At 42.5% G+C, this 14,602-nt stretch overlaps 1 protein-coding gene across 1 annotated transcript in view; it reads right to left on the bottom strand.

The window, feature by feature from the left end:
* Positions 1-1,697: 1,697 nt before the first annotated feature.
* The window catches only part of LOC141116422 (uncharacterized), a 33,425-nt gene continuing 20,520 nt past the window's right edge, over positions 1,698-14,602 (bottom strand). Inside the window, exon 3 of the mRNA XM_073608684.1 lies at positions 1,698-13,944. Within this exon, the coding sequence (XP_073464785.1) occupies positions 12,890-13,944 (1,055 nt within the window). The 3' untranslated portion in view covers positions 1,698-12,889. The remainder of the gene's footprint in view (positions 13,945-14,602) is intronic.

Here is a 14,602-nt window from a genome sequence, read left to right as displayed (position 1 = left end):
AAAAAAAAAAAAAACGATAGATAGGTGGACCCCCGCTTTAATAATTTTGATTTGGCCATCCTCAGGCTTTTAACTCAGAGAAAACATGAAGAAAAAAAATTTACGGACCACGCTTCAGAAAAAAAACGGCAAAGAATGATTTAGGGGAAAAGGTCTGCACAGATCTGTATAACAATCAACGGTATGCTTCTATACCTCACCGATATTGACTACTTGAGATTGACTACAGTACTTAGTGCATGTGACACTCTCTGAAACCCCTTAGTATAAATTCTGAGCCTCTGTGATAGGCAGGACCTATGGCTTTCTATGAATCATTGTCATATTTAATCTTTTCTAAACAATTTCGAATAGATGTGTCAGTGCGAAGGGCAAACATTAAACTTGATCACACTTGACAACTACCTGTACTGCTAGTCAAAGAGGCTCAATACATATTCATGCACTAAGCAGATTGGATAAATTGCAGTTTGTTTTTTTGAGAAACTTGCAGTTCTTTCCTAAGTAAAAGACCGCTGGTCAAACGCTGGTAACTTTATTCACCCGGACAACATGAACAAAGAGTCCCTGCCTAAGGCCCCTTTTACACAGGGCGGATCCACTCCGCTAGCTCAGTGGGAGATCGCTGACGGACCTGTCAGAGCCCCACTGATTTCTATGAGAAGATCAGACAGCATGTTCATTTTCATCAGATCACACCCGATCCGATGGGCCAAACTGATGGCAAACGTATCGCCATACGTCTGTTTTGAGCTGATCGGATGGCAGACGGGTGTCAGCGCACACATCTACGCTGACACCCGCCTGCCCATAGGTGGTCCGCTCGGATCCGCCTGAAAAATGGACACGCGGATCCGAGCGGGCTTACCGTGTGAAAGGGGCCTAAAAGACATTCTTCCCTGACACATTTTACCCACAGGATTGGGCTTAATCATAGGAGTGCCTTTTCTTTTGGATTTGTGCAACCTGTGGGCTGATTGAAAAAAAACTGAATGTATTCTCACATCCACACAAGTGAGGTGGAGGGGGAATCCTCCCCATTGTGCTATTGTATTCTGACAGTGGGCACTCCTCTTATTGGCTGCAAATTTTCGAACTAGCCTGTTCGAGAATAGTCAATTATTAGATCAACTGCTCTCAAATGGAAATGGTCATGGGTGGATCAAAATTTGTCTGGTCCCTGCTGAACTGGCCAAACTTTGCTCCATCTATGGCAAACTTAATTATTTTGTCAGTTATCAAACCACCACTCTTCACGTGGGCAGTTCTGACACAAGAAAAAAAGCCTTATTCCTCTACCAAGATGGCCACAGTCACACAGAAACACAATGTAAAACAAGGCATGGTAATTCAGCAATGATCAGCTGCAGGGAGACCTCAGGCAATACTGGTTACGACTAGTCCTTTGCGCTTTTTTTTTTCTTGGGGCACAGCTTTCTCAGTTTAGGTTCTCTTAAAGGGCTTGTTGACAGCAGAACACATTAAGCACATTACTCTTGCTCTTGAGTTTTAAAGGATTCCGTGCACTTACCTTGACCATGCAGGTTAATGCATGAAAAATGCAGCACACATGCCGTTTTTCCCACAACACTGCACCACAGTATGATAGTGGGGACGGCTCCTATAGAAAAAACACATGTTCATTTATTCATGTACTGTATTTTGCCTACATTTTGTAAAATGTGTGAAAATGCACATGGTGTAAATAAGTCTTTATTGAATTTCTAGGTTGTTGGGCTGCAATAATTTACTACTTGGGTCACCCTGGTATTGCTGTGACTTCTCAGCTAACCTTCTCCCAAGACTGCAAACAACAGAACTTGACTAAAGCAATATTGCAAGACAAATGTGAAACTACAAAGACATGTACAGTAATTGTATTCAATATATATTATATATGAACTTATATAGAACAGTAAATAACTACTGGGTTTGCAGGCCATTATGACATGATCTAAAAACAATTACAATAACTCTGTCACTAGAAAAATATAAAACAGGCAGCAATTAAAGATATAGTAATAATAGTAAGCAGTGAATGAACTCTCTCTTGCAGAGCTACACCCACCTGTAAAATCGTCAGCATCCAAGACTTCCAGGTGTGTCAGATGTCTGTGTCTATCTGTTATAGGCCCCTTTCACACGATCGGACCGTTCAGGTCCGCCTGTCAGTTTTGACGGCGGACCTGAACGGGCGATCCATGTTAGCCTATGGAGCGTCGGATGTCAGCGGAGACATGTCCGCTGACATCCGACCCCGTCCGATCCGCTAAAAGCAGACGTATGGCTCTACGTCCAGATCTGTCGCTGGCGGATCGGGTGAGATCTGACGAAAACGGACACGCTGTCCGTTTTCGTCCGATCCCTCCATAGTCGGCAGCGGCAACTGACAAGCCCCTCCCCGCTCAATGAGCAGAGAGGGACCTGTCATCCGCCGGCTCAGCGGAGATCAACGGACAGATCTCCCACTGAGCCGGCGGACCGAGGCGGGCTCCGTAGAAATGGAGCCCGCCTCGTGTGAAAGGGGCCATACACCATGGTAAACCTGACAGCCACTACATCACCAGTGTCTGAAGGCATCCTACACACCTGAAGGTCTTGGAAGTTGAAGATTGGATTTAAGAGAGCAAGAGAATTAAAGGGGTTGTAAAGGTAAAAGTTTTTTCACCTTAATGCATTCTATGCATTAAGGTGAAAGAACTTCCGACAATACCGCCGCCCCCAGCCCACTTACCTGACCCCTCGAAAGTCCCGCACTCGCTCCCGACATCCTCTTCGCCGCTCAGCCTGGCCGCTGATTGGCTACAGTGGATGGATTGAAAGCAGTGCAGCCATTGGCTCGCGCTGCTGTCAATCACATCCAATGACGCGGCGCGGCCGAGTGATACAGTGAGCGGCTATAGCCGCCCACTGTATCACGGGAGCGCGCCCGCAAGAACTAACCACCATGCGAGGGAGCTCGCATTAAGGTGGTGAGTCCTTGTGGGGAGGAGCTAAAACAGCCACTGAGGGACCCCAGAAGACCAGGTTCGGGGTCACTCTGTGCAAAACGAGCTGCACAGTGAAGGTAAGTATAACATGTTTGTTATTTTAAAAAAAAATAAAAATTACCTTTACAACCCCTTTAAGATTCCTTTCTCTGGTGGTAGACCAGGTAAATATTAGCATTCTAATGTTAAAGGGTGTCTTTTTTTCAAACTGTTTTATTTTTTTGCAAAAGGCCACTTTTACAAATCACTCTAATGAAAGTAAATGTCATACCTTGCCAAAGCACAAGTCCATCTGCAAAGACTGTAAACAATAAAAGCCTTCACGACTCTATAAGGAAACTGCTGCCTTAAGGTGCCTGTTACATTTTCTTAACCAGCAGTAAAAGGGCTGTAAAATGAGCCCTCACTCACTTCACTGGCTGCTTATACTCTAAAGCAGGGATCTCAAATTCAAATTACCTGAGGGCCGCAAGACAAGTTTTCATATCCCATGGGTCCGCATGCAAACTTTCAAACTTCAAAAACAACAGCACTGGTGTCAGCAGACGCACTAATAACCCCCAGCACTGGTGTCAGGGGACGCATTGTTAACCCCCAGCACTGGTGTCAGCGGACACACTAATAACCCCCAGCACTGGTGTCAGCGGACGCATTATTAACCCCCAGCACTGGTGTCAGCGGACGCACTATTAACCCCCAGCACTGGTGTCAGCGGACGCACTATTAACCCCCAGCACTGGTGTCAGCGGACGCACTATTAACCCCCAGCACTGGTGTCAGCGGACGCACTATTAATCCCTAGCACTGGTGTCAATGGGCGCACTATTAACCCCCAGCACTGGTGTCACCGGACACACTATTAACCCCCAGCACTGGTGTCAGCGGACGCACTATTAATCCCTAGCACTGGTGTCAGGGGACGCACTATTAATCCCTAGCACTGGTGTCAGCGGACGCACTATTAATCCCTAGCACTGGAGTCAGTGGACGGACTATTAACCCCCAGCACTGGTGTCAGTGGACGCGCTATTAACCCCCAGCACTGGTGTCAGTGGACGCACTCTTAACCCCCAGCACTGGTGTCAGTGGGCGCACTATTAACCCCCAGCACTGGTGTCACCGGACGCACTATTAGCCTCCCTGCACTGGTGTCAGCGGACGCATTATTAACCCCCAGCACTGGTGTCAGAAGACGCACTATTAACCCCCAGCACTGGTCTCAGCGGACGCACTAATAACCCCCAGCACTGGTCTCAGCGGACCACTAATAACCCCCAGCACTGGTGTCAGCGGACGCATTGTTAACCCCCAGCACTGGTGTCAGTGGACGCGCTAATAACCCCCAGCACTGGTGTAAGCAGACGTATTATTAACCACCAGCACTGGTGTCAGCGGACACACTAATAACCCCCAGCATTGGTGTCAGCGGACACATTATTAACCCCCAGCACTGGTGTCAGCAGGCACACTATTAACCTCCAGCACTGGTGTCAGTGGACGCACTATTAGCCCTGCAGCACTGGTGTCAGCGGACACACTATTAACCCTCAGCACTGGTGTCAGCGGACACACTATTAATCCCTAGCACTGGTGTCAGCGGACGGACTATTAACCCCCAGCACTGGTGTCAGTGGACGCACTATTAACCCCCAGCACTGGTGTCAGCAGACGCACTAATAACCCCCAGCACTGGTGTCAGTGGATGCATTATTAACGCCCCCCATACACTTCACAACTACCCCCTCTTCACAAATTTCAACCCCAGTCACCCCACTAAGGACTTTGCTCAGCCTCGGTGTGATGACTCACTTACCTCTCCTCCTGGCAGTCAGATGGTGGCCTGATCTTCTGCCTCCAGAGTCCTCTCCTCCTGTCAGGTCCTGGCTCAACACAGGCCTCTTGACAGGGCATACCGAGAACCCAACGCTCTCCCGCCCTAAGGTGGCTGCAGGACCCTGGATCTGGGCACAGCCTCCGAGGAAGCACAGTTCTGAAGATCTCCAGAGCGTTTGGTGGACTCTCCCTCCGCTTTGTTCTCCTGTGCTGTGTCTGTTTTGTTTGCTGCGCAGGTGGCGCTGCAGCAGCATGCAGGGGAGAGGACACAGGAGACAGAGAGAGAAAGCTCCCAGACCCCGTGCACCCGCCCACCAGGATCGGCCCTGCCTACGAGTCATTTGTAACCGGTCCGCGTGCTGGTGCTTTGGAATAAGCTTGTGTTCAGTCCAAATTCGGAAATTAGCTGCCATTGCTGGACCAATGAGCTGTGGGCAGATTCCCCACCCTACATATATACAAAGTAAAGGGGATGCTTGTGACATAATTGACTTAATATGGCCAAATTAGTTTGACATTGAACTAATATGGCCATGTGCCCGTATTGGGTCAGTGTCACTAGCATCCTTACTACTTTGTGTGGTCCAGCAATGACATCTAACTTCTGGGGTTCATACGATCCTGGGTTTGGGTCAAACCCAAACTTATCACTTCAAAGACTCCTAAGTCACTTGCTGAATGTTTATATTAGAAGACTGTCAGGCTGCCAAGATCTGCACCATAGAAAAAAAATCTAAAACTTCAGTGCCTCTGTTCTGAACTTCGTAAATGAATTACCCCATAGGTAAAAGCTTGTTTCAAAGTGCTATGAGAGATTGTTTTACCCTTGCCCTCCCTGTTTCAACCAATATATACCTTAGAGCAGCTAGGAATGGCTTATGCCGGCTCAGTGAAGAGCTGAACTGAGCCATCCACTCGCAAGTTTAAGCAGGCTGGGAGTTGGCCCTAAATTTATGTAAAGTATAGTTGTCCTTAAAATGGGATATTATATTTATTGGAATTGTTGTAAAAAGTAGGGTCATACACACAGACCCATTTAGCAGTAGTCCTAGCATCACTTTAAATACATTAAACAAAATATAATTTCAACTTTGATTATTATGTCTGTTGACTCTGTTGTAACTTTCAAGTCAGGGGAATGCTCCAATGCCTGTTTTGTCATTTTCTTTTACATCAAATTCAATTTAAAAAAATAACAAAATAAAATAGTTTGAAAACACAAAGCTGGAAAATGACTTGGGAATACTTAATAACAGTAAGCTAAGCAGTAATGCAAAGCCAAAAAATATTGGGATATAATGCAACGCCAAAAAATCTTGGGATGTAAAACAGAGATAAACACTAATTCTAGAACAGTATTGCCCCTGTATAAAAGGCTTGCAAAACCACATCTTGAATTAGGGATACACCACACTGTAAAACTAACATAGAAGTTTGCAATAGTTTCAAAGACAGGCAACAAAAGTAATAAAATAGATGTGAAATTGCACTAAAGGGGAACATTGAGCTTGTTTAGTTTAACAAAAAAAGAAGAGGCAAATCAATATACTGTATACAATATTAATATAATCAATATAATTATGAAGATAAGTCAAAGGGGATGTCAGCTTCATCTGAAGGAAAGTTGTTTACAATCCATTTAGGAAGAGGTTCTTTGTTAGTAAAACTGGTTAAGTAGTGAAATGCCCTCTCTTATGCAGTAGCAATGACAAAACCATTAAAGGACAAGATTTTTTTTCAAAATTAATGATACCAACAGATAGACCAACCAATAGAATAAGGGACTTCACTGGACTCCTAAACTGGCCATAGATGAGTATTTTTTTCCATTCAACCAATGGATGGGGAATCCTTTCTGCTGTATGTTTGTATTCTGTCAGTGGGGAGACTTTCTGCTGTTGAGTGGGAATTTTCCAAGAGGGTGGTTGAACAGAAGTCGGTCTGTAGATCGACTTCTGTTCAACCACAGTAGCCATGCATGGATCGAAATTTGATTGGGCCCTGCTGAACTGCTCGAATTTCAATCCATGAATGGACAGCTTTATTATGTGGGGCTAAAGTTGATCAGTTTTCCAGAGGGGTGTGTTTGCCTTTATCTAAAGCAGATAAAGGTAAGTTGGCAGTTGTGAAAGCTTGACTTTGGATGCTATGTCTACTTTTCAACTTAGTTGATCGTGTAACTATACAGAAAATACACAAATGTAATTGTGTGTGTATCTGGTTAGAATATCCAGATACATACAACCATCCCATATCAAAAGGTCTCTAGTGGATACTACAGAAACCAAATTCCTAGTCCATAGCACAGCCCAAGGTAACACAACTGAGATAACAACCATGGCCATGGCCACCCAAGGATTTTTTATCCCCACTTGTGCTGAAGTCGGAAACAAATAATGCCAACCTCATCTATCACATTCACAAGAACAACTAACCTTTCCTGTAAAAAACACAGTTTCAGACAACTTTTATCTGGCCAGAAACTGAACTAATTGGACTATAAGGTGCAACACAAATGGCTTGCCAAAAGAATGGAGGGCTTTGAACATATGATATTTAGATTTAAAAAAAGGGAACATTTTGCATTACCATTACACAGATTACCATTAGTACAGTAAAGAGAAAAATGTACTATGCATAAACAGAAAAGTCAAACTACAACCCCAATTCCAAAAAAAAGTTGGAATGCTGTGTAAAATCTACATAAAAACAGAAGGCATTGATTTTGCAAATCTCATAAAACCATATTTTATTCACAATAGAAAAAACATATCACATGAAAATATACAATTTAAAAAAAAAAAACAAAGTCATTTTGAAATTGATGGCAACAACACGTCTAAAAAAAAGTTTGGAAAGGGCAACAAAAAGCAAAAAAACAAAAACAAAAAACAGGTCAGTAACATGATTGGGTATAAATCTTAGAGTCAGAGTGTCGCAGAAGTAAAGATGGGCAGAGGTTCACCAATCTGTGAAAAACTGCATCTAAAAATTGTTGAACATCGACACACTGCCAATTTAAACCTAGTCCCATGAAAAAAAAAACGCAGGATACATAATCTGCAGGATATCTATAAGGACAATAAACTAGAACCCTTCTATGACTTACAAAACAGATTTGCCTTACCCCTCTCAGAACTATTTACCTATATAAGATTTAATCATTGCCTATGAGCTAACAACATTCCTCCTCATGCCTTCCTCCCATTACCACTCCCAAATACTTAGGTAATGGAATTTTCAGTTTTTACTCTTACTAACCTAGAATTCCCTCTTAAGACACCTTCCTTGAGCAAATGGGAACCGATCCTTAGCCAAAATATCCCTGACCAAGCCTGGCAAAAGGCTTTTCTTTATACTGCTAAAGCCTCCCACTGTGCTAATCATTGGAAATCATATGTGAAAACCCTCAACCATTGGTATTTAACGCCCTTAAGACTCTCCAAAATGTACCCTACTCACTTACCCAAATGCTGGTGTCAATGTGGAGACCCTGGTTCACTATGATACATTATGTGGGCTTGCAAAACACTTAAATCCTATTGGAACAAGATCTTTACATTAATATCTGAGATCATTGACAAACCGATCACTCCTAACCCCAAACTGGCCTTACTCCATGTGAACCTAGAATAATTCCCTACTAAATCTAGAACTATTATTGTTAACCTGCCCTTAAAAACCTTAACTAGGCTAAATTCGTCCATTCTTGGTCTCTTTGATTGCACAATCCTAAATGCACAGTTTCATTCTGATAGCTCAAACAATATTGGAGTACATTGTATAAATGCTATATAGACTGGTACTTGATTAACCCCTGTTGTCATTGTTCTAAACCCAACCCCTCAACATTTTCCCTTCTCCCTTCCTCACTCCCTATTTCTCTATTCCTATACCGCCTAACCCTGCACTCCCCCCCGGTTCACGCTTTCAGTGAAAGCTCAACATAGACCATTAGACCATGTACCCCCTTGGGTCCACTATCAAACCCTATATACAGCACCTTGAAAAACTGAAAACTATCACTGCACATCACCCTGAACACACCATCCTCAGGTCAGAGTTGATGGGAAGATGAATGGAGCCAAATACAGGGCAATCTTACAAGAAAAAAATTAGAATCTGCAAAAGACTTGAGACTGGGGCAGAGGTTCACCTTCCAGCAGGACAATGACTTAAACATACAGCCAGAGCTACAATCGAATGGTTTAAATCAAAGCATATTCATGTGTTAGAATGGCCCAGTCAAAGTCCAAACCTAAATTCAATTGAGAATCTGTGGCAAGACTTGAACAATGCTGTTCACAGACGCTCTCCATCCAATCTGACAGAGCTTGAGCTATTTTGCAAAGCATGGGCAAAAATGCCACTCCCTAGATGTGCAAAGCTGGTAGAGACATCCCCAAAAAGACTTGCAGCTATAATTGCAGTGAAAGGTGGTTCTACAAAGTATTGACTCAGGGGGGCTGAATACAAATGCACGCCACACTTTTCACATATTTATTTGTAAAAAATGTTGAACCATTAATTATTTTCCTTCCACTTTACAATTATGTGCCACTTTGTGTTGGTCTATCACATAAAATCCCAATAAAATACATTTACATTTTTGGTTGTAACATGACAAAATGTGGAAAATTTCAAGTGGTATGAATAATTTTTAAGGCACTGTAAGTATTGCATGAGTATTGCAAACTCACTATGTGTCATTTTTTATAACTGTGAACCCCTGTTTTTTCCTTTCTTCTGTACTCGTTCAATAATTCAATAAAGACTATTTAACCACTTCAGCCCCGGAAGAATTTACCCCCTTCCTGACCAGAACACTTTTTGCGATTCGGCACTGCATCACTTTACCTGTCAATTGCGCGGTCGTGCGACATTGCACCCAAACAAAATTGACGTCATTTTTCTCCCCACACATAGAGCTTTCATTTGGTGGTATTTGATCGCTTCTGTGGTTTTTATTTTTTGCGCTATAAACAAAAAAAGAGTGACAACTTTGAAAAAAAAACACAATATTTTGTACTTTTTGCTATAATAAATATCCCCATTTTTTTTTTTAAAAAAGCTAATTTTTTCCTCAGTTTAGGTCGATATGTATTCTTCTATGTATTTTTGGTAAAAAAAAAAAAACGCAATAAGCGTATATTGATTGGTTTGTTTTTAGCGTCTACAAAATAAGGGATAGATTGATAGCATTTGTATTTATTTATTTTTTTTTACTAGTAATGGCGGTGATCTGCGATTTTTATCATGACTGCAACATTATGGCGGACACATCGGACAATTTTGACATATTTTTGGGACCATTGGCATTAATACAGCGATCAATGCTATAAAAATGCATTGATTACTGTAAAAATGTCACTGGCAGTGAAGGGGTTAACACTAGCGATCTAGGGGTTAACTGTGTTCGTGTTCCCTGGGAGGTGATTCTAACTGAAGGTGGAGGGGACTGACTAGAGGAAGTGACGGATCGTGGTTCCTAGCTAACAGGAACATACAATCTGTCACTCCTGTCAGAACAGAACAGGGACGAGTGTGTTTAAACACACTCGTCCCTGTTCTGTGTCTCCTGTTCACGATCGCTCGTGACCGGCGGTCATCGTGACCATCAGCCACGAGCATCGGCACCCCCGCTGTGCAGCACGCGTGCTTGTCCCTGCGAGACTACATATAGCTACGATGGCTCACACAGGGGAGCCAACCTTTAACTGCGGCGGCTGGTCGGGAAGAGGCTAAACATAAAATTGTTTCACAATTTCAGAATAATGTTCTTCAACATAAAATTGCAAAGACTTTAAATATATATCATCTATAGTACATAATATAAAAAGATTCTGAGAATCTAGAGAAATCTCTCTGCGCATGTGACAAGGCTGAAATGCAATACTGGATGCCCATGATCTTCCGGCCCTCAGATGGCACTGCATTAAAAACAGGCATGATTCTGTGACTGACATCACTGCATGGGCGCAGGAATAATTCCAAAAATCACTGTCTGTAACACACAGTTCACCATGTTAAAATTCTTTTATGCACAGAAGAAGCCATTTCTGAACATGATCCAGATATGTCACCGTCTTCTCTGGGTTAAAGCTCATTTAAAATGGTCTGTTGCAAAGTGGGAAACAATTCTGTGGTCAGATGAATTGAAATTCTACATTCTTTTTAGCAACCACGGATGTTGCATCCTCCGGACTAAAGAGAAGAGGGATTTTCAGGCTTGTTATCAGGGCTCAGTTCAAAGCCTGCATTTCTGATAGTATAGGGATGCATTAGGGTGTACTGAAGGGGCAGCTTGCACATCTGGAAAGGCACCATCAATGCTGAAAGCTATATCCAGGTTTTAGAGCAGCATATGCTCCCATTCAGACAATATGTTTTTCAGGGAAAGCATTGTACATTTTGGCAAGACAATTATTAAACCGCATACCGCATGTATGACATCAACATGGCCTCATAGTAGAAGAATCCGGGTGCTTAACCGCTTGCCGACTGGCTCATGTCGATATACGTCGACAGAAGGGCACGTACAGGCAGATTAACGTACCTGTACGTTGCCCTTTAAGAAGCGGTTTGCGCGCGACCTCCGTGAGTGTGATCGCAGGTCCCGCAAACTCGATGTCCGCAGGGATACCCGCGATCGTCTCACTGAGAGGCTGAATGGGGAAATGCTGATGTAAACAAGCATTTCCACGTTGTGCCTAGTGACACTGACACTGATCACCGCTCCTTGTAATCGGGAGCGGTGATCAGTGTCGTGTCACACATAGCCCCTCCCCCCCATAGTTAGAATCACTCCCTAGGACACACTTAACCTCTACAGCACCACCTAGTGGTTAACCCCTTCACTGCCAGTCACATTTACACAGTAATCAATGCATTTTTAATTGCACTGATCGCTATATAAATGTGAATGGTCCTAAAATCGCGCCAAAAGTGTCCGATCTGTCCACCATAATGTCACAGTCATGATAAAAATCGCTGCCATTACTAGTAAAAAAAAAATTATTAATAAAAATGCCATAAAACTATTCCCTATTTTGTAGACGCTATAACTTTTCCGCAAACAAATCAATAAACGCTTATTGCAATTTTTTGTTTACCAAAAACATGTAGAAGAATACATATCGGCCTAAACTGAGGAAAAAAAATTGGCTTTTTTATATATTTTTTGGGGATATTTATTATAGCAAAAAGTAAAAAATAATGCTTTTTTTCAAAATTGTCGCTATTTTTTTGTTTATAGCGCAAAAAATAAAAACCGCAGAGTGATCAAATACCACCAAAAGAAAGCTCTATTTGTGGGGAAAAAAGGACATCAATTTTGTTTTGGAGCCACGTCGCACGACCGCGCAATTGTCAGTTAAATCGACGCAGTGCCAAATCGGAAAAAGTGCTCTGGTCTTTGGGCAGCCAAATGGTCCGGGGCTTAAGTGGTTAACTGGCCAGCCTGCAGTCCAGACCTTTCACAAATTGAAACTATTTGGTACATCTTGAAATGTAAAATATGACAAAGAAGACCCAGGATTGTTGAGCAGTTAGAATCCTTTATCAGACAAGAATGGGACAACATGCCAAAAGAAGAAGAGAAGATGCTACATAGTGGTAAACCTGGCCCTGTTGCACCTTTTTTGAGACATGCTGCTGCCATCATTTTCAAAATGATCTTTTTTTGATGGTGCATTTGCTCAGTTTAAACATTTGATATATTTTCTATTTTGTACTGTGAAAAATATGGATTTATGAGATTTGAAAAGTATTGCATTCTGTTTTTATGTAGATTTTACACAGCGTCCCGCATTTTTTAAAAATTGGGATTGTACAAAAACTAAATGAAAAAGTGACCTTTCTAGAAAGTGCTATATAAATGTGCATTATTTGAGGAGTTGACAAATTCAGAGTGAAATTAAGGGCCAGTCAGTTCATGTCGATGAACTTCTTCAGTTGCCTTGACTATGTAGATGCTGGCATTTGTCCAGCCCTACCTACCTACACTGTATTGCAATTGCATTTGGTCCATTTTCAAATTACAATATACAGTATATGTATAAACAGTTCTATTCTGATGATATGACTAGTTTTACTCTGGAGTGGATCTTTAGGTGTGTCGTAAGATGAGATTTGCGGGTGAACCTCTTTCCACACTCTGAACAAGCATATGGTCTCTCTCCAGTGTGAGTGGTTTGGTGTCGCACCAGATCCCGGTTGTAGGCAAACCTCTTGTCACACTTAGCACAAGCATATGGGCGTTCTCCAGTATGTGATCTCTGATGGACATTCAGATTGGAAATGCAGGTAAACCCTTTCCCACAGTCACTGCATATATATGCCCAGTTCCCTGTATGAGCCATCCGATGTTTGACCAGTCGGGAGTTATCAGCGAAACTCTTGCCACATTCCTCACAGGTAAATGGCTTCTCTCCGGTGTGAGACCTCTTGTGTATGACCAAAGCCGACGTACATGAGAAGGTCTTTCCACATTCCACACATATATATGGCTTCTCCCCAGTGTGGGTGCGGTTATGTATGAAGAGGGATGAGTTACTGGTAAAGCTCTTCCCACATTCCCAACAGACGTATGGTCTCTCTCCAGTGTGGATGCGGATGTGTGTGGACAGAGTTGCACTGCTGGTAAAACTCTTTCCACAATGTGTGCAGTTGTATGGCCTTTCCCCACTGTGGATCCGCTCATGGATCACCAGAGAGGACTTCCTAGCAAAGCACTTTCCACAGTTTGCACATTCATATGGTTTTTCCCCAGTGTGTGATCTTTGATGAATTATCAGATGAGACATGGATATGAAGCTACGCCCACAATCAGAGCAGATGCACTTCTTTTGAGGCTTGCTGGATGAATATTGGACAGGCACCTTTGATACCTCCAGGGAGCTTTTGACAGTTTGTTGACACTTGTATTCCAAAGTGGACTGGCGGAGGCTCCGACGCCTATCCTCACAGGGGTTCTGATCATTTTTGTTTTCCTCCTTATGTCGGTCTTTTTTCTTTCTCACTTTCTGGGATTTCGTTTTACCCAGGGAAGGTGGTGATGATTTATCATTGTTTAAATCTGCTATTGGCTCTTCTGGCTCCTGTGCTCTCAGACAGTCATCATCTATAAAAAAAAAAAAAAATAAGAACTATTGAATAGTTCATATTGCCAACATATTAATTTAAACCGCAGAAAATTAGGACTTGAGAAAATATTAACAAGGGTGTGTCTAGAAAAAACAGAAAGTGCCTGTTTATGTATGTTACATAAAAACACATTTTTATTAGGATGCTAAGTAATATAGCCAAAAAGCTCAAATCGGGGCTAAACAAATATCATTAAATACAAAAGCCATGTGTATTGCCCATTGGATATTGATATCCTTTATTTCTGACAGATCTATGCAGCAATCAAACACGAAACAACTCATGCACTTTAGTGTAGGCATTTTCTATAATAAAGACTGACTGGTCTTGTATTCAATCCCTGTAGAATTCTGCAGGCAGCCTGTAGTAGGTGGACTAGCTGGGTTCCCCCATAGCTCAGCTCTCTTTTGTATACACAGTGGATCCGTATCCATTGTAGCTTCAAGGGGATATATTTCAATTGAAGGACATGCCTGGCATTCAGCTTACGGCAAAAGAGATAAAAAACAACATTCTCATGGCAACCCAAAAAGCAGAAACCAGGTCTCCAGTTGTATATGTATTATGGTGCACTCTTTGTTTTTAAATTTTTTTATTGAAAATTGTACAAATAGTAAAGCAAGCAATGGTGCACT

This window comes from Aquarana catesbeiana, linkage group LG13, assembly GCF_042186555.1.
Source record: "Aquarana catesbeiana isolate 2022-GZ linkage group LG13, ASM4218655v1, whole genome shotgun sequence".
NCBI classification, from domain to species: domain Eukaryota; kingdom Metazoa; phylum Chordata; class Amphibia; order Anura; family Ranidae; genus Aquarana; species Aquarana catesbeiana.
The sequence above is the reverse complement of the archived record's forward strand: the minus strand, read 5'-3'. Positions and strand labels throughout refer to the sequence as shown.